This window comes from Malaclemys terrapin, chromosome 11, assembly GCF_027887155.1.
Source record: "Malaclemys terrapin pileata isolate rMalTer1 chromosome 11, rMalTer1.hap1, whole genome shotgun sequence".
NCBI lineage: Eukaryota > Metazoa > Chordata > Testudines > Emydidae > Malaclemys > Malaclemys terrapin.
The window spans coordinates 1,394,587-1,415,796 of NC_071515.1; the positions used below are offsets into that span (position 1 = coordinate 1,394,587).

Genomic DNA, 21,210 nt, shown 5'->3' on the forward strand with positions numbered 1-21,210 from the left:
ATTTTATCTGCTGCCAATATAAAACACTCAGACTACAGCAGAAAAGTGACTTGTATTTCCACCAGGTGGAGAGACACACTACACTGGCCATATTTACCTGACTTGCAGATTAAAGTTAATGGAACAGTACACAAGACTAGCATCTGCTCTGGAGCAATGTTTGCTAGAAAAGGCTCTTAGATACATCAGGCTGCTCACAAATTTTCTATTTCTCTCCTTTGGTCTTCATAATTAGTTATATAGAAAGCTCAGCTGAGAGACTTGATGAAAGGTGCTGCTGAGTCCTGTCTAACATCCTGAAAACCACAGGTCAGATTCTCAGCGAGTGTGAACTGGCACAGCTCCACTGAAGCTTCCTAGTTTAACAGTATCTGGAAAAATTAATTTCCCATTTACACCCATTGACATCAATGAGACTTAAGCATGTGGTTAAATTTAAGCATGTGCTGCAGAGCTTTGCTGAATAAAGGCCATAGGCAGGATATGCTCTTTTAGATTGAGATTTCTGTGATTTCTTTAGTTACTCTAGGCAGAGAAAATTGACCACCACTCTTTTGGTTGATTACTAAAAGCAGATTTCCAATACTAAATAATAAATCAGAGCTAAAATGAGAGAGAGAGAGAGAGACTATTCTAACTGCACTGAAAGATCAACAGCATAGTTCTTGCAACACAAACAGAAACATTGTCAGTTCCCTCAGGCCTGCTCTCCACACTATTTCTGACCAAACATGATATACTTTTACCAGCAAATTGAATAAATATCTTGACAACACCAAAGAAATTATGTAATTAGGCAGCTGTTCTGTCCATCAAAATTTTTTAACAATAAGTTAGAAAAGCCTATATAATTTCAAGACACAAATAAGAGGACACAAATTATAGAAGTGTTCAGCATGATGTCAACATCCACACTGCTCTCAATGTAAGAATATCTGCAGTTCACCTCTACCCCGACATAACGCGACCCGATATAACACGAATTTGGATATAACGTGGTAAAGCAGCGGTCTGGGGGTGGCGGGGCTGCGCACTCCGGCGGATCAAAGCAAGTTCGATATAACGCGGTTTCACCTATAACGCGGTAAGATTTTTTGGCTCCCGAGGACACCGTTATATCGGGGTAGAGGTGTAATTATGTTTTTTATTTCTGTGTACTGCAGAATAATAATGCATAAAAGAAAATAACATTATGAAAACTCTTATGCTAGTTATTTATTAACTGAGGACATTTGGGAGGTTCAGATTTTTTTGCAACAGCAAAGTATTACACTACAATTGTAGGCCGTTTGTGTGCTGAAACGTAACACTAGTCAGACGAACAAGACTTGTTTCCTCCTATCTTGTCAACCCTCTGAAATGCTGACAATTACAAACACAAAACTTTTCATTTCACTGCTTCATGAAATGTTCGATTCCTATAAGCCTAGGTCTTGGTGCTACATGGAAATAAAGGTAATTTGAACTGCAAAAGATCTAAAGTTCTGAATATTTTATACAGTTTGGCCTATTGCTAATATGGGTGGTAATCTTAAAAAAACTGATTTTTTTTTTAATTTACAGAATTTAGATCTTACTTATAAAAGTGTTCACTGATTAGGCTGACTTGACCTATTCTCTGATAACATTGCCAGACTGCCATGGGAGAAACGCAAAAGTCCTGATTTTCAAAGCTGGCCTCTTTTTTGTTTCAGAGGCAATTTTACACCTGCAAATTGCCAACATATTTGTACCTGCAATGAACTGTAGGTGCAAACATTAGTATTTAGATTTCTAATTACAGTAGTAATATTCCTAGGTTCACTGCAGCTGCAAGAATGTCAGTATCATTACTTGTGGGTATAAAACTGCGCCCAGAAAAATGGAGACTGGGATGAAGATAGTTAAAAATAGTTAATTTTCACCCATGTTTACTAAGTGAAATGTAGTGTGTTCTGAGGGCTCTGGGCTGGGTGTGCAGGCTCTGGGGTGGGTCCGGGGATGAGGGGTTGTGGGGGGGCCTCAGGGGCTGGGGCAGGGGATTGGGGCATGGGGTTGGGGTGCAGCCGGGGTGCAGAGGCAGGCTTCCCGCCTGTCGTGGCACCGGGGACCGCGCTGCACCCCGGAAGGGGCTCAATGTGGCTCTCGCCCGCAGGCACCCCCCCCCTCCAATGGGAGTGCGGAGCCGGTGCTCGGGGCGGGGGCAGCGCGCCGAGTCCCATGGCCCTCCTGCCTAGGAGTCAGGCCTGCTGCTGGCTGCTTCTGGGGCGCAGCGCGGTGTCAGAGTAGGTAGGGACTACTAGTTTTTACTGGCCGGCCGCCAGAGTCCCTGGGTGCAAAGCAAGGTGACCCAGGGCCTTGCACTCCACGACCCAGTACTGGGTCGTGACCCGAAGTTTGAAAATCACTGTTCTAGACTTTAAGTGAAAAAGTTAAATAAAGCATGACCTAACACCAACACCTTAAATACTGACATGCTAACAAGCTACAACTGCACTATTAAAGTACAGAAAATAATGGACTGAGAGGGGAGATAATTAAGTATGATTATTTTCTCCATTTAACTTCATTAAACCATTCTAGTTCCTCTTGAACTTGGAAACAGAAACTGCTTATTTCAGAAAAAGGATGGGATTCAAAAGCCTTTCAGAATTTGTTAGAAGGAATCACCTGAAGGACAAATATTAACGTCTTTGTGATATTATTTAAGTATCGATAACTATTATGTAATTAACTTTTCACAACAATGAAAACACTGGAAATTCTAATTTCTGACACACATAATTTAAAGTTCAATGTTAAGCAAATTGCTGTGATGAACAGTGTAAATATTTTCAAGACCAGTATACATTTCTAAATCCTGGTCAAGGAGATTACAATTCCTGAGTCACAGCAAACTACTGGCCACTCGCACCCAGCCCCCAGCAAAACCCTTTCAGTATGATACACCTTCATCCAGCAGCCACAATCATCAGCATTATGAGGGGAAGAGAGATCCTGTGCTTGTAGCATACCAACCTGGTCTCTGACTCAGCCAAGACTGCGCTTGGAGAGCACTTAGAGAGATAGGGTGGGTGAGGTAGTATCTTTTATTGGACAAACTTCTGTTGGTGAGAGAGACAAGCTTACACAGAGATCTTTGGGAAGAAGCTTGCCTCTCTCACCAACAGAAGTTGGTCCAATAAAAGATATTACCTCACCCACCTTGCCTCATTAAGATTCGGGGACCAACACAGCTACAACAATATTGCACATAACAAGAGGCAGACCATTCAAGCTTCTTCCTTACACAATAAGCAACACTAAAAATGAAAGCCAAAATGTGTTCATAAAACCTGTCCTTTGGAACTGTTGGTATCTATCATTAGATAGTTTTTAAAGATTTAATTTCATCTGTCCTGAAGGAAGGAGCTTATTATTTTCAAAACCTCAATATTGTTCAATGAATTCACCCTGCTAGACCTAAAGGAAATAAGTGTAATTTTTAGTCTCCGGGACTGTAGACTCTCTTTTAGCTCTCTCATTGATAGCTCAATAAAGTTACCTTTGCACTTACCAAATGTTACTGTACTACTTTTGGTATGCTCAATACTTAGGATATCCTATTAGTTATTTCGTTAAAAATATTTACTTTACACATATTTTCGAAGGCAATTGTAAACTTCATTGTAACTGCTACAGTAGATGATTGTACAGTCCATTTATACTATAAATATTTCAAGATTTCTTTGGTCTTGTGTGTTGAAATTCGTCTTTTAGTCAAATAGTCAAACTAAGGAACTCCTGTATTAACCTTATTTTCCCTCGTATTTTAACCTCTCCTTGACAACCACTATTCAACACCTTTCACTCTGAGCATTTGTTGCAGCTGAAAGTGATTTTCTTCTTTGGTAAAAGTTGTTCTCAGGTAGTCAAACAATCTGGAGCAATAAATCCTCACTTGAACTCACAGTCCAGGCTTTGCAGCAGAACAAGAGACAAAACAATTGTTCCAAGATTCCCTTAACACCAACCACCACTAAACTAGCATGTGAATTGTATTACACAGCAAGCAATTAAGATCAACAAAATCAACAATGTGGCAATTTTTCTTTCTAATTGAATAAAATGATTCCACACTGGTAGATCATTAGTGGAGAAATCACATAACGAAACAAAGAGCATTAATGCCAGAAATATCCTTTGAAATGTTTCAAAATTGAGCAGCTGATATATTCCTAGAAACTGTCTAAGCATATTAAAGAAAAATGCATAGATCTCTCACCTGTGGTAAATGTAACTGGAGACCCTCACTGGGAATGGGCTGGCGAGATGGGGTCTGATCCAGCTGCATGTTAAATAAGGACGCAAGAGCTGACTGAGCAGCCCGAGCCTTTGCAAGCTTTTTGTTCCTTCCTGATCCTTCAAAAGTTTGACCATCCACTGCCACGGCCATCACAAAGTTCTTAGCATGGCTTTCTCCACTTTCTGAGAGAAACTCATACTTCAACCCTGGCCGCAGCTCATTCAGAATCATCACAGGGTTCTTTCCACTGGTCGATGGATATGGTGATGGTGTGGGAAGGGGGGACTGGATAAGACTACCAGCCACAGTAGATGAGGACAGACTGTAGTCTATACTGGAGCTATAGGATCCATCTCCATTGGACCCCAAATAAAAGGAATTGTCAGTCTGAACTGGTGTTTCAAATCCATTGAAAAGTGTGTCTGGGAAGTCTGCTTGGTCAGATGTAAAGTCTGTGTTTACAGAGAGTGTTCTCCCCATTGCTAGATGTGCTTCAGATGCATTTGGAAACTGAACAAAAGATCTCAAAGCCTTTTCAGCAGCATGAAGCTTTGCCTTCTTTTTTGTAGGGCCAGATCCCTCAAACACCTGTCCATTAACTTCAACTGCCATCACAAAAATAGGGGCATGAACTGGTCCTGTTTGGGATAGAAGCTTGTACTGTAAACCGGGCTTAATTTCATTCAGTTGCATCAGAGCATTCTTCGGCAAAACAGGCCCTGGTGTTTTCTTCCTCTTCTTAGGGCGGAACTTGGAGTGTCCATTGCTGCCCTCCTCCAATGGGCGTTTTCTGCTGCTGCTACCACCACCATTGGAGAGTTGAGACCCCTCCCCGGTATTTTGCACACTGCCATCCTTAGGTGGAACGTTGTCCATGTTGCGGTTTTCTTTAACATCAGTGCTGCTTGAACCTGTGGTGCCCAGAAAGAGTAACTTACAATGCCTTCGTTGCAGGATCTTGTAAATGCAAAATTTATAGATTCCTTTATCTATCTTTGTAACTGGAAGTGATGTGTGCTTACAGGTTTATGCCTTTGCAGGACAAACAGAAAACCATAATTTTAATAACCCAAGAAATATCAGGTGCATGTCTGAGTTACAAATTATGCATTTGACATTTTTATTAATACTGGGATTAAAAGTTTGCACCATTTTTATTTTGCACTCAAATTACTTTTGAGACAAAAGATCTATTTTTAAATTACTTTTGTTCTGAAAAATGTTCAAACCCAGAAAGATTATAATTTTAATCAACATTTTTGATACTTATATTTCAAAATCCTTCAATTAATAACTAATAAAACGAACATTTAAGAATAGTACAAGTGAGCTATTTGTTTTCATATTAATTCAAACCACTTCACTTTTATTTAAGCTCATGTTGTGGCTCAAGTAAGGCATCTTACATGATTTTTATTTATTTTAAAAAGAGAAGTTATATAAAATCTGAGTAATTTAATTAATTTAATAAAAATAACCAGCTCCATTTGTAGGTTCACTGGTTTAAGAGTGCATAAATATTGTATACACCTACATCTTTTCATTTGCTTGAAACAACCCTACTTATATATCATCTATATAGATGTTCAACTGTGTCCATTTTAACAATATTGCTCATTTAAATTACTAACTTCTGGTAACTGGGCACTTATCTAGAACCATTTACATTTTTATCCAAGAAGACTCCAACAAGAAACTAGAGCTTTTCACTCAACCATGCTGACTTGTTAACAGCCTGAACCCACTCCCACTGAAGCCAGTCAGACTCTTTCTTTCTATTGACTTCAAAGGTAGTTAGATTAGACTGTAAACATGCACGGCAGAGTGGAATGAGCCAAAGTCAGTGGCCATATTTATTCTTTTGATATCAATCCTCAAAACTTGGAAGTAAAGTCTGTAATAGATATACTTCATCTCTGCTCAGAATTCTGTTAAAAAAATCATGCTTAAATTATGTTGTTCCAGAAGAAGAATATATATGGTTTCTGTACTATCATCTAGCAAGAAATTTGATATTTCTGATAGTCATTTACACACAACTTTATAATTCTTTGCAAAGGAAAAGCAATTGCTATTATTTTAGACAGAGTTCCAATTCCAAACATCCCCAATAAGACACAGCAATCCTTTATTAAGATAGTATTAGAAAGCAAGAAGATTTGTAATAAATGTTCAGGTTAAACCTGACAAATTAATCATGTTGTACATTGATAATTATTCATGGAACTGATTTGTTTATATAAAAACAAATTAAATTACGTTAACAAAATATTTCTGAAATTAGGAACTTGGGTGGTGATATCGTACTATGAGTTAGTTCTAAGAATTGTTCCTGCTACAGCTTTTAAATCCTAATTTTTATTATGTGAAGAAACTGCTACAAATAAAGAGTCTGAATTTATACTAGTCTATGTAAACTCAAATGCAATTTTAGTAGGTTAAGAGTTTCCAGCCTTTCCGTTTTAAAGATTTCAAATATCTAGCAATATAATACACCCACAATGATAACAGATTATACAAATTAATCCAGAATTTAAACAAAACAAAGTGGAAATTTTCTTGCACTTTGATGGATTTCAAACTTTTGCTTAATTTCCCCAAAGACTGGTGCACACACAGCACTTCGCCCAGTTTACAAAGCTGATGGAATGGTTACTAAATTTTCATTTATAACATCCTCCAGCAAAAGCTCGATAGGTTACTCCTTTCGGTGCTCGGAAAGAATAAAAGATCAGAAGAAAGAGCCGAAGTAGAAACATACATGTTGTTAACAAACAGGTACTGGACAATAAAGATTGGTACAATATTGGCAAATAGCAGTAAAATAAATGTTATTGGGGAACACTCATACTTCCAAATGACTAATAGTTTCATCATTACAAACATGTTCTGGCAATTCATTTGATCAGAAAAGGAGTTCTGAAGCTGAACCTCAAATGGTATTGTATACAGTACATATACTAGTGGATTATAATAGTCAACACAACAGATTAATTCATGAAGTTTTGTTTCTTTTATAATAGTGTAGTACTGCTTTGAGGGAATTTAAGTAACATAATTTAATAAAACTACTAAATGAACAGTGGATTTTTTAGCTGGAGCTGTGATCCTTTGAAAATTGTATCTTCTCTAGAACCATATTTTTGGATCACTTGGTCTATATCGTGGCATCAGGAGTTTGCTATCAAATGGTATAATTTGTAAACTAAAGGAAAATGATTAGCTATATAATACCATATCATGGCCTCCATCTATACATTTCTTTTCATTAAGGGTTCTAAAACAGTAGCCTACAGTAGCAATAAAAAAAGACCAACTCCTGCAGGAAGTTGTGAAGGAGCACGTGGATCTAATCATCTTTAATATTACAGTAGAACCTTGGAGTTACAGACACCTCGGGCTCCAGGGAGGGGGCTCTGGGCTTCTCCCCGAGGGAGCACCAGAGCTCAGGGCCTTAAACTTGCGGGGAGCACTAGGGCTTCAGCCCTGCGGCTCTGCTCCCAGCTTCTGCCCTGCGGGGGGCGCAGGCTTTGGGGCTCCCCAAGGCTCTGCTCCTGGTTTCAGCTGGAGTGTGTGTGTGCCAGGGCTTGGGGCTTTAGCTACGGGGGAAACGCTGGGGCTGAAACCGGCACTCCCCTTGTAGCTAACGCCCTGAGCCTCGACACCCCCCGCGGGGCTGAAGCTGGGAACGGAGCGGGAGGGCTGAAACCCTGAGCCTTGGCGCCCCCTGCTGGGATGAAGCCCTGAGCCCCAGTAACTCCCGCGGGCCAGAAGCCCTGAGCCCCGGTGCTCCCGAGGGTCAGAAGCCCTGAGGCTCCCCCCACATGGAGCCTCAACCCCCACCCCAACCCTGCGGCTGCAGACCCAACCCCCCGCATGGCTGAAGCCCTGCATCCCAGGGCTAAAGCCCTGAAGCAGTACAGTACTTGTTGGTTTTAATTTGTCTCCCCTGCTGCCTGACAGTGTGTCCGGCTGACCGGTAAGTCTGTAACTCTGGTGTTCGTATCTTTGAGGTTCTGCTGTAATTTAGTCTGGAAACAAAACCTTTTATATTTAAGTATTAATGTTTATTTAAAGATTATGGATCCGATTTTGAAAAGAGCTCAGACCCCTATATGAAGTGGTAAGCATTTCAAAAGTGCTCAGCCTACAGCTGCTCCTATTGTCTTAAACGGGAGCTTTTGAACAGCTGGTCACTTCATAAAGGTGCCTAAATGGCACCTGAGATCCTCTGAACATCTAGCTATAAATTCTCATTTGAATGTGAAACGAATACTAAAACATGATGAAAAGAAATCGGTTTATAACCTGACATTAGATCTTGTGCTGCTGGTGTCACAGTTTTCAACAAAATATCCATTAGAACCAGCAGCATGCTCAGAAATATCAATACCAACAACTGTATTGGCAAGTACAATTCTTAGCTGATAGGCTGAAAGAAAGGCTTCACTATCTGAACTGTTAAAACACTGCACTGAGCAAAATGGATACAACTTCTTTAAAATCAGCTTTTGTGTTGAACAGGTGAAGAGATGTCCACTTGAACCTCTGCTCGGTGAGGATACACACTCTTCCAGTGGTCACTTAACCACTCGGGTCAAGATTTTCAAAAAGTTAGACTCTAAACATGTATTTAAGCATCTCTGATTTTCAAAAGTGCTGCACACCTCACAGCTCCCATTATGATCAATGAGAGCTGTTTTGTGCTCAGAACTTCTGCAAACTAGTCTAAATATGGATTTAGATGTCTGACTGCAGGATACAACTTTTGAAAATCTTGGCCCCAGATAACTTGAGAGTGAGCCATTTCTCAGACAAGCTAATTTGTTTTATGTACACTAAAAAATATTCCAGGGTGGACAGGAGATTTCAGGCATTTTTGTAGTATCTGAGTTGGCAAAAAAGGATCAGCCATTGACATTTTCAGCAGAAAAAGAAACAAGTTTTGCCACTGAAACTTTCTTTCCCCGGGGCTTTACTAAGTATAAGGCACCAGAGCAAGGAAGGAAGGCGTGCTACAAAGAAAACATTTACCTCTTTGAAGAGAGGAGGCATCTGTTACAAGTGTGCCTGTTTATTTTTGAGAGTTTCCTGGTCCAAGACCTAGTTAACAAATGCATGAAGGTAAGGTGGTCCACGGGGGCAGTCCCCTCATCTGATGAAAATAATATTCTCCGTGTTCTGCCTCCCTTGCCTAAATTTCACCCTCTTGGTTAAGGCAGAGCTGGCAAAAATGTTGTCATCCTCTTTACTGCTGTTCTCATTAACTTTCTTGGGGAACTCTTAGCAAGGGCAACTTCCCTTGCAGCAGGCATGTGGAGCAGTGACGAGACCAACTACACATGTGTGAGCACTCTCTGGATGAGTTTTGTGGGAAGAAACTTGGAAAAATAGAAAGAGATCAGTACAGCAGTAAGGGGATCCATCAAACTGAATCGGTTCGAATTCAGGATGTGCTGCAAGGCCCGTCTCTTCTCCCTCAGCCACAAACTGATGGGTAGATCTGGGCAATGGGATGAATTTTGTGGGGAGAAGGGATTTTGAGGGGAGGTCAAATAATTTTTGGTATTTTGATTCTGTTGCAGGGTTATGTGGTTTTATACTGAGGTAATTGATGGGTCTTTTTATTATTATGAACATTTTTAAAAGATTGCCAAGGACACTCAGAGCACTGGATGTGCTTAATGTGGAGCAGTAAAAAAATTCAAATCAATAAATAAATTGTAACTGTTTCCTCTGTTTCTGTTGTTATACCACCTTCTCCACACCTTCAATGCATAAAAGAAAAAAAGGCACTATACCCACTTTCATCTGAAATCCCAACAAATGTTTTTTCAATTTTTTCCGTATTTTAGAAAAAAAATATAACCATTGCGTTAAAATTTTGCACAACCAATTTGATTTGAGTTTTAGTCTCTGCAGGTAAAATAGAGATTATAATTGGAGGCTATGATATTGCATATGCAGCAAACACAGGCCAACCCAAGCTAGTATTTTAATTAAAGAAACACAGCCCAGAAGAATGAATTTTAATAAAATGAAGTCATTTTACAGCAGCCCAGCTTCTTGATTTCCCAATAAAAATGCACTGTAACTTCCCGGGTAAAACTGTATCTTTCCCATACAAGGCCTTGCTGTACTGTTAGGATGTCAGTACCTTTGTCAAAGAAAGCGTATGATATATGTTAGCTTTACAATTCAGGGACAGAATAAATAAATGCTTGTGTTTAAACAGCACTGAACAATTTACAGTAAAGCATAGGAGATTTTCATGCACAGTACTTCAAGAGCAACACATATACACTACTTCATTATCATTCACAACAAATAAGGATGGTTAAAAGACCAAATACCTTTAAAATGAGATAACTGCATAATGATGTGGTTGCAATATTTCTTTCTGTAAGTAATTAGGGCTCAATCCTGCACGAGGCTGAGTACTTTCACACCAACCCAACAATGCATTTAGACGTGCTTAACTTTAAGCCCTTGCGGAGTTCCATTGAAGCCAAGGAGCTACTCATATTTAAAGCTACACACTTGCTTAAATGCTTTGCTGGATCTGTGCCAGAGCAAGACTGAACCTTTAATGAGAACAATCTATTACTCTAAATAGCTGGGGGCCAGAGCACTGTACAATTTTCTTCCTTTTCTTTCCTCCATTACTTGATTTCTCTCCTTATATGTTCCCTCTTTTTTGTTTCACAAACCCTTATATTTGATCTCCTTTATCCTCCCTCCCTCCATTCTCCTGTACCCCATGTCCTCACAATTCCTGTCCCTTTCCCAGGTTTCCCGAACTCTCTTTCTTGCCCCATTTACCTAGTTTCCTCTCCCCCAGGTACACCCCAAAAGTAATAATGATCTCTGTTCCCTTCAAATCTCATTCCATCTATTGCCTATTGATTGACTGGCCAGCTACAGGCACGCTCCTGGCGCACAAAGGCTCTGATCTTTAGGGCAGATAATATCTTTGTTCAGCCTGTAATCTAGCTGGAAGATTGTAAGAGGCAGGAGTTCCTCTCTTACACTAACCCAGACCTCATATGAGTTTAGGATAGTCCTGTAATCTCTACTTCCAGTTCTTCTGCGGGGTGGCATTTGGAAATATTAGGTAGAAAGTACATAGAGCTAGAGGTGTTGGGACATCTAGAAATGTTTTTTGTAGGAGACAGTATGCTGCACAGGATACATGCGTGCATGTTGTAGCAATACACTATACCACCCCATATTTCTTCAGTGCAAGCCCTAGATGTATGAATTAATCATCATTACTTCACTGCAGGTTCAAAGTAGGAGAAAACAGGCTAAGAGGGAACATGCTGTTTTGAAATACAAATATCTTTGATGATTAGTGATCATGGTATGAAGATATAAATCACATGAAGGGTAACTGGATTATGGGTTAATCAGATGTATTTGAAAGCTTTCCCAGTATGGAAATTCTTCTTTAATGTACACACATATAAAGTGAACTGTACACACACAGAAATTTCCTCTCACTGTATTCACATCATTTCTGTATGCCACCCAGCAGCAAGGAAAATGGCTCTTGCAGAAAGGATTATATTGTTTATGATGTAAATATACACATCTTACTCATATTTTCTTCATCATCTATATCCATTGTGAAATACTTTTGCTGGTTTCTTGACTGGCGTAGATGGCGTCTATCTGAAAGATAGAGAGTGGGTGTTTTAAGCTTATATCACGTAAAACGCAAGAGCCCACATGATGAAGGCATGGGAGTCAGGAGAAGGGGGTTGTTTCCATGGTTCTCTCACATATGTTCATGTGCAGTCATAGATAACTCTTTCTCCCTGTATGTCTTTCCCCCACAGAAGAGTAATGCTATTTCTCTAGTGCAAAGGTATAGAGATTCTAAGAACCCATTAATGTTTACAAGCATTTTTACATTTTCAGATGGCAGACTGTCTAGAAGTGCATACTGTTTTTAATCTGTTGTACTTTCCCTGGTTCATGTACTTACAAGATATAAACTATGCACTCTCACTGGAAAATGTGGTCATTTCCTTGTCTATTGCACTGACTATTTTAAACAATGTGACGAGTTAAAAGGTCACATGTGACAGCACCTCGGGAACTGGTTCAGTGGAGAGATGCTCCCCTTCCAGCAAGCCAGAGGAAAAAGGACAAAGTGAAAATACTGGCAACTTGATGTTGCAGGTAACATCAAGAAAATCCAGGCAATTCATGTGCAGGATAGAGAAGGTACTATTACTTAAACGGACAGTTCCGGAAAGAGGGGGTTTGGTGGTAAAGACTGGGTTTGGTTAGACATTTGTATAGATAAAGCCAGTGTCATAAATATAAAGGGAAGGGTAACAACCTTTATGTATGCAGTAACATAAAATCTTTCCTGGCCAGAGGTACAGACAGAGGTACAGAATCATTTTACCTGTAAGGTGTTAAGAAGCTCAAATCACCTGGTTGGCACCTGACCAAAAGGACCAATAAGAAAAGAAGATATTTTCAAATCGGGGGGAGGGGGAGTTTTGTTTGTGCTCCCTTTGATTGTTCTCTCTCTGGACAAGAGAGGGAGCAGGCAGGAAAAACCATCTCCTAAAAACCTACCTGAAATGAGCATCTAAGATTACAAAAAATGTAAGTAAAAGCAAGGAAATGCGTTAGATTATCTTTTGTTTTAGCTTGTGAATTTTCCCTATGCTAAGAGGGAGTTTTATTCCTGTTTTTTGTAACTTTGAAGTTAAGCCTAGAGGGGAATCCTCTGTATTTTAAATCTTTTTATTTACCCTGTAAAGTTACCTTCCATTCTGATTTTGCAAGTGTGATTCTTTTACTTCTTTTTAAAATAAAATTCTTCTTTTAAGAACCTGACTGATTTTAGTGTCCTAAAGATAAAGGGTCTGGTCTGTACTTTTATTAAAGGCAATTGGATGGTATACTATTCTCAAGCCTCCCCAGGAAAGGGGGTGAAGGGGCTTGGGGGGATATTTTGGGGAAATAGGAACTCCAAGTGGTCCTTTTCCTGAATCTCTGTCTAACTCACTTGGTGGTGGCAGCAATACCGTCCAAGGACAAGGAAAGGATTTGTGCCTTGGGGAAGTTTTTAACCTATGCTGGTAGAAATAAGCTTAGGGGGTCTTTCATGCGGATCCCCACATCTGTACCCCAGAGTTCAGAGTGGGGAGGGAACCCTGACAGCCAGCCTTTGCTTTGACATCCTTCTAGAAACTGTGCTGCTGAATAGCGATGGTGAAGACCATATCTGCAGGAGAGAGAACAGATGCTGCTGTCTCTTCCCTACATGTGGACTGCCTGAATATCTTAGTGTTACTTGCAATACCTGAGGTTATGTTATAAGAATAATGGTCTGGATTTTCAGAAGTGCTGAGCACCCATTCACTTTAATGGGAGCAATGGATGTTCAGTGTCTTTGAAAATCAGGCCAGCCAGGGAAGTCTCTAGACATCACATTACAACAAGAGACAAGACCATTATAATACTACTACTTTGCATCTTTACAACGTGTGGTATCTTCTCTATGCTTTCCAGACATTTAATTATGCTAAAAAATCAGCATAAGACTCCCCTCCTCAGCACATTTCCCACTTACTCAGCCCCTGTCCCTGAGAGCTGGGCCCGGGCGGCCGCCACCTCCCCAGCCGGGCTCTCTCACAGAGACCCTGAGAGCAATCAGCCGGCATGAGAAGCGTCTCCGTACCACTCCCTAAGTTTCCTGCCCTGGCCTGGCTGCCGGGGGGAGGGGCTGAGCGAGCTGGAAGTGCCGGCAGCAGGGGGAGGCGCAACAGCAGCAGGACAGAGCACCCATCCCCCGCCAGCAGGCCGAGCATGTGCCCCATCTGCGACTGCTAGTAGCAAATATCTCAAATGGCTGAAGATTGGACACTAGATGGGAAGGAGTCTCAGTTACTACAGTGAATTCTTTCCCTGGTGACTAGCTCAGGGTCTAACTGTTCACCATATTTGGGGTCGGGAAGGAATTTTCCCCCAGGTCAGATTGGCAGAGACCCTGTTTTTTGTTTTGCCTTCCTCTGCAGCTTGCGCACGGGTCACTTGCTGGTCTGAAATGGAGTAAATGGTGAATTCTCTGGAACTTGAAGTCTTTAAATCATGATCTGAGTGCTTCAGTAACTCAGCCAGTGGTTATGGATCTATTACAGGAGTGGGTAGCTGAAGTTCTACAGTCTATGATGGGCAGGAGGTCAGAATAGATTATCACGGCGGTGCCTTGTGACCTTAAAGTCTATGAGCGGGTCTTAAGTCATTGTAACTTATGTCACTCAGGAGTGTTAAAAGCACCCTCCCCCTGGAGCGACACAAGTTTTGCGCTGTCCACCACACTGGTGCTATGTCGGCTGGAGATGCTCTCCCCCCATCATAGCTTCCAGGTCTGGCAGAGGTAGGGTAATTATGCCAGCGGGTCTAATGCTACATCGGTGCAGTTATGCTGATGTAACGCTGTAGTGTAGACTTGCCCTATGAGTCTATAAGTAACCATAATTAAACAAAAAAATTAGATAAAAATGGATTTCCATTTGGCATTCATATTTTGTGTTTATAGTTTCAGCATACATTTGGATTGCATATTATGACTGTAAAGAACCCTAAATAAAACCCCTACTTCTGTTAAAGACCATAACTAGCCTTGTCAGTGAATTTTTGTTTTAGGTGTACAACCCATTTCTTGCAAACATTGATACAGGCACCTACCAAATGCATGTATTGATCAAATCAAAGAGTACACATATTTTCTTATAAAGGCAGGAAATGGAAATGCATGAATAATAAATATGGTTCCTTGTAGTTGATCTTGAAAAAAATTGTGTGAAGCTCTCCATACAATGTTCACAGCATTAAAATAAAAACAGTACATGCCATTAGGGAGAGGAGAAAGAGGGGGTTGGGGAAGAGAAGAAAGTGAGCTGGATTTGTGAAAGGGAGAAGAGACTGAGGAAGTTAGTCTTGGATAGAGAGGAGACACTAGGCATAGTGAGGAGAATGAGGTGGTTTGGGAGGAGAGGGATGAGAAACTGGAGGATTTGGGGGAGAAGGAGGAATATCACATTGATTAGTGCAGTATAACAACAAACAGAATAAAATAGCAGAAAAATCAAAATGAAGAGTAAGGTGGTTTGGGATAAGAGAGAGGAAAGACTGGTGAATGTGGGGAAAGAGAAGATAAAGGGAGTATGGGGCAGAAAAAGAGGTTGGGAGGTGAGGCCTTTTGAAAGGAGAGATTGGCAGATTTGCAGCGAATAGGACAGTCTGAGGGGTTTGGTGGGAAAAGGAGAGAATGAGGTAAGTATGAGGAAAAGGAGAAGAGACTAGGGGAGTTGTAGGTGTTCCAGGAGACTGGGATGTGGAAGGAAGGAAGGAAGGAAAGTTTAGAGAGAGGTGGTGTTGGAGAGAGGAGGAGTTAGGAGTAAATAAAGAAAATTGGGGGAGGAGGGAGAATTTCACATAGAGCAAAGGCTGGAGGGGAAAGATAAGAGATTGCAGCATTTAGAGGGACAGTGGAAACTTGGCATGCTTTCTAAAGATTGCTGCAGCGGAGGAAAGGAGCCAGACCACAATGACACATAGGAAGAGAAATGACAGGAGGCCACAGTAAGTGCTGAACGTCTTTTTAATTTTTAAAATGGAAATGAGGACAAAGTAACTTGCAGTATTGGAATCTTTTACAGGGGGGCAGTGGTTTCACAGGGCCATGTCCTTTCCTCTCAGCGTTTGGGGCAAAATTCCTCTTCTGGTTGTGTATGTGATAGTGTCATCCTCCCTTACATGAAGGATGCCTTCTCCCCCACCCCAAAACTGCCAATATATGCCACAGTTGCTAAACAGAGAAGGGTGTATTTATATTAGATGCAGTATTACTACCATGAGTGTCAGGCAGCCCCAAAGCAGGTCTATTAAACATGGGAACAAACAGTGCTAACCCTTAAGCACTATCCAGCCATCTTTAAATGCCATCATTAGTTAGATCCATTAAGTCAATTTAGGCCTACACCCTGGGTTGAAGTCTTAAGTGGAAAAAAAGTAACCAAAGGCCACCTTATCCTATCAGCATGTAGAGCTAGATTCAAAGGTACGTAGGTATTCCAATGCTGAGCACTGAAACACCCAACCCCAGGAACCCTGCTGCCTATTGTAATTCTCTGCCCTAAGTTGAGTGCTCAGGCTCCCTATGCATTATATGGGGAAAGTTCGGCACCTAAGAAAGGGATTCTCAGAAGCCAGCAACTGAGCAGCTAGCCACATAAACAAATCAGGTGTGAAATGCAGAGAAAAGGGCTGGGGCTTAGACTCAGATCCTCAGAGATATTTTGGTGCCTACTGATCTAGGCCTTTATGCACCTGACTTATGGGCTTACGGGAAGTGCCTAACTCTGCTCAGGATTCTCCGCCATGAATCCTCTCCTGGAGTTAGGCACCTAAGTCAGGTCAATCCTTTCTCACAAAACCAAAAAAACCCCACCACACACCCCAAAGAAAGGGGGAGAGAAACAGTAAAACCCGATTGTATTGTTGCCAACAGCTCAGTAGTTAGGGCACTCCTGTGGGATGTGGGAGACCTAGGTTTGAATCCCCATTCTGCCTGGGTTAGAGCACGGACTTGAAGACAGGTGTCCCAAGTGACTGCCCTGATGCTTGGGTATTTGGGGATGGGGCCCTCTCCTCTAGCCTGTTGAAGCTGTTCCACTTTGTATAAATAACTAAATATTCATTGAGCTAGAGGGAAACTCTGTAGCACAGTAGCTAGGGCAGTTACCTGGGATGTAAGAGAGTCAGATTCAAGTCCCTGCTCCAGTTAAAAAGTGATTACTAATCTGTTTTATCACAGTTGCCCTTTGAGATGTGCTGCACATGTCCATTCCACTTTAGAAGTCAGTGTACCCAGTGAACCATTCAGATTTTTCCCTTAGCAGAACCTGTCAGGGCAGCGTATGCTGCTGCATGATGGTATAAAGGGTGGAATTGCCCCCAGCCTCCCTCAGTACCAGAATGACTCCGATATAGAGAGGAAGGAGGGTTGGTCATGAAGGGGACATTTGCAACACATCTCAAAGCACAGATTTTTTTTTTTTCTTCAAGTGATTGCACATGCCCATTCCACTTTAGGTGGCTCACAGGCACTTCATACGGAGGTAGGTTTCGAAGTCTACCTGAACAAGGACTGAAGAACTACTTGTCCAAACTTGGCAACATCTCTGGAATGTGGAGATATAGTGTAATGAGTAGTAAAAGTGTGCACTGATTACCAAGTTGCAGCTCTACAAACGTCTGCTATAAATACTTGAGCCAAAAACACTGTAGAAATTGCAGATCTGGTAGAATGAGTTACCGTGGTGTGACAAAGAGAGAATCTTCTGTAATATTTTCATGAATGACAGTGACTTACTTGACTAAGAATTGCTACCCAGTGGACATAATAGGGTTAATGACATGATATGTTGGATCACCTGACTGTCTGGGGTGGAATGAATGGGTCCTTAAAGGACTGAATGAAACCAACCATATCAGTGGAGTATCTGGAAAGACAATGGGAGCCCCAAGGGCTGATCAAATAAATCCACCAGTGGGAAACCTGTCCTTTCATCCTGTCCACAATGGAGACAAAGAGCTGGGATGACCACCTAAAAGATCTAGTCCTGTCCAAGTAAAAAGCCAACACCTTTCTAACATCCAAACTATGGAGCCTCTCCTTGTCCTTATGAGAATGGGGCTTAGGAAAGAATGTCGGTAAGTACATATCTTGACTGAGGTGGAATTCCAAAACTACTTTAGCTAGGAATTTTGGATGCAGACATAAAAATACCTTGACCTGGAAAAAAAAAAAAAACTGTGTCAGGAGAATCAATCATCGACACTCAGAACTCCGCCACCCTTCTCGTGGAGGTAAGAGCTAACAAAAAAATGATACTTTCATAGAGAGATGCAGCAAAGATTAGGTATCCACTGGTTCAAAAGGCAGACCATCATCTTGTTAGCAACAGATTTAAGTCCCAGGCAAGAACCGGATCCATGACAAGGGGGTGGGTATAAGCTGTCCAGATCTTTTAAGAGTCTGATATTGGATTGGAAAATATTGAATGACCTGCGATAGGAGGGTGGAAAGCTGGAGACAGCAATGAGGTGAACTCTGATGGAACTAATTGATGAGCTTTGTTGTTCCAGGTGGAACAAGTGGTCCAAAACTTGTTGGACAGGGGTCAGGACTAGCAAAACACCATTCTGTGATCGCACTCGTGATCTCTGCTGAACAATCTGCACAGGTGAACCACCAACCTGTTCTGAAAACCAGGAAGATAAGAAACTGAGATGTATTGCATTGGTGATACAAAACTCCCAAAGATGTGTCACCTCTTGACAGAGACCATCTGATTTGGTCCCTCCTGGTCTATTTGTAGTGTGTCCATGAGGACTTGCAGAGCCTATCCCTTGATGTGAGGGAGAAAAGCATGACAGGATAGATGAATATCTCACAACTCCCGCATGTTTATGTGGAGAGCCAAATCTTCATGAGACCACAGACCCAGAGTTTGTAGGTTTCCTAAATGAGCTCCCCAACCTACAGAAGACGCGCCTGTAACCAGAGCCAATGTGGGCAAAGGAGGGGTGAAGGGACCTTCCGTACACAAGCTGGCTGGATCCATCAGTCCAAGGAGACTAGGAATCCTGTAGATACCTGAATCAGTGTGTCCAAGAAGTGATGAGCTAGGGAGCACACTGACTTTAACCAGCTATGCAACCTTCTAAGAAGTCTGGCATGCCAAACCACATATGTACAGGAAACCATGTGCCCCAGTAGTCTGAGGCAGTTTCTTACTGTTGTGATTGGATAGGCTTTGAAATGTATGGAAATGTTGAACATTGTCTGGAATCTGGCTTGAGGTAGGAGCATCCTGGCTACTGTAGAATCCAGGGGTGCCCCTATAAATTCTATTCTCTGACTCGGTAGAAGATTTGACTTGTCCTTGTTGAGCAGCAGACCCAGAACGCTGAAGACGGATCAGATCCTGCCTAGACTGAGTTCTATTTGGAACCTGGATTGTCCTCATACCAGCCAGTCATCCAGGTAAGCAAATTCACCTCTACCATGATATAATGCGACCCGATATAACACGAATTCGGATATAACACGGTAAAGCAGCGCTCCGGGGGGGGTGGAGCTGCACGCTCCGGTGGATCAAAGCAAGTTCAATATAATGCAGTTTCACCTATAACACGGTAAGATTTTTTGGCTCCCGAGGACAGCATTATATCGGGGTAGAGGTGTATTTGCATCCCTGCTTTCCTTAAGAATGCAGCCACTACTGCCATGAATTTTGTAAATATTTGCGGGGCAGCGGACAGGCCAAAGAGCAGGACTGTAAACTGATAATGGGTGTTGTTAACTAGAAAACTTAGGAATCTCCCATGGCTTTGATGGATCACCACATGGAAATACAAGGCAACATACAAGGCACTGGGATCCAGAGAGGGGATAATGGAGGCTAGGATGATCATGTGAAGCCTTATTTCAGTGGCTCTCCACCTTTCCAGACTACTGTATCTCTTTCAGGAGTCTGATTTGTCTTGCATACCCCCAAGTTTCACCTCACTAAAAAACTACTTGCTTACAAAATCAGACATAAAAACACAAAAGTGTCACAGCATACTATTAATGAAAAATTGCTCACTTTCTCATTTTTACCATATAATTACAAAATAAATCAATTGGAATATAAATATTGTTCTCACATTTCAGGTATAGTATATAAAACAGTATAAACAAGTCATTGTCTGTATGAAATTATATTTTCTCCTGACTTCGCTAGTGCTTTTTATGTAGCCTATTGTAAAACTAGTCAAATATCTAGATAAGTTGATGTACCCCCTGAAAGACCCACCGGTTGAGAACCACTGCCTTATTTTCTTTATATATTCGTTTAAATTCCTCAGGTCTAGGATGTGTCTGAATCCTTCTTTTGCCTTTGGGATCAGGATGTAACGTGAATAGAAAACCTTTAGCATGGTGGAGAGGGGGAACCTTACAGCTTTCCAATGGAGGAGAGACTAGGCCTCCTGGAGGAGTACAGCCTTGTGAGAGTTGTCGCTGAAGAGGGACAGGGGGAAATAAACTGCAGGGTGTATCCCTGTTCCACAGTGCAGAGAACTCATTGAGCTGTGGTAATATTGGATCAATCACGGAGGAAGTTGGACAACCTGCTTGTAAAAACAGGGTAGGAGAAGCTAGTATGTAACAATCTGATACTCTGTCCTCGACAAGGCAGTCAAGCAGACCGCTTGGGATTTCCAGGCTGTCTTGAATTACCCAGTGTAGAAGAAAACTGAGGAGGTTGAGGTCTTCACCTGTGGTTCTGTCCCCCGCCCCCGCCTCCCTATTTTCTGGGTGGTCAGGCTACACAGGTGGGAAAAGTGGGTATCTTTGGCGACACTGAGGAAATAATAGTTTTATTTTAGGGAAAGGACTGTAAATTCCCAGTGATTTCAGCATGGCCTATGAATCCTTGCCACTACAGTGCATCCATCTTCTGCAATAAGAGTGTAGGACCTTCAAAGGGAAGCTCTTGAACAGGAGGCCCTGCAACTAAAGCCACACACATCTCTGCACAGTTATTGAAGATGCCATGGCTCTGGCTGTGAATATGCAGCGAGTAAAGCGATCCTAGCCACCAGTTTGCTCTCTTCTAAGAAGGCCTCAAACTCCTGCCTGGCATCCTCTGGCAACCTCTGCCAACTTCAGTACATTGTACCAGAGGAGAAGTCATATCTGGCCAGCAAGGCTTGATGGTTAGAGATGTATAACGTTGTGGGCCAGCTGTGGAATAAATCTTTCTACCAAAAAAGTCTAGTCTCTTTGAGATAGAAAGACATCCATAATGTGCACTTTCATTCACTGCCAAGACAGCTAAAGAATCTGGCAAAGGATGTGTATA

At 41.7% G+C, this 21,210-nt stretch overlaps 1 protein-coding gene across 13 annotated transcripts in view; it reads right to left on the reverse strand.

Moving 5' to 3' along the window:
- The window catches only part of ADARB1 (adenosine deaminase RNA specific B1), a 251,304-nt gene that overhangs the window by 73,991 nt on the left and 156,103 nt on the right, over positions 1-21,210 (reverse strand). For 11 of the 13 annotated variants that reach the window (XM_054043498.1, XM_054043496.1, XM_054043493.1 and 8 more), the window contains 2 exons: positions 11,864-11,938; positions 4,244-5,175 (listed from right to left, as the gene is read on the reverse strand). In XM_054043498.1, coding sequence (XP_053899473.1) covers positions 4,244-5,175; positions 11,864-11,891 — 960 coding nt within the window. In that variant the 5' untranslated portion in view covers positions 11,892-11,938. Of the gene's footprint in view, positions 1-4,243; positions 5,297-11,863; positions 11,939-21,210 lie in introns of those variants that run through there. The other 2 variants (XM_054043501.1, XM_054043500.1) reach the window with 2 other exon arrangements.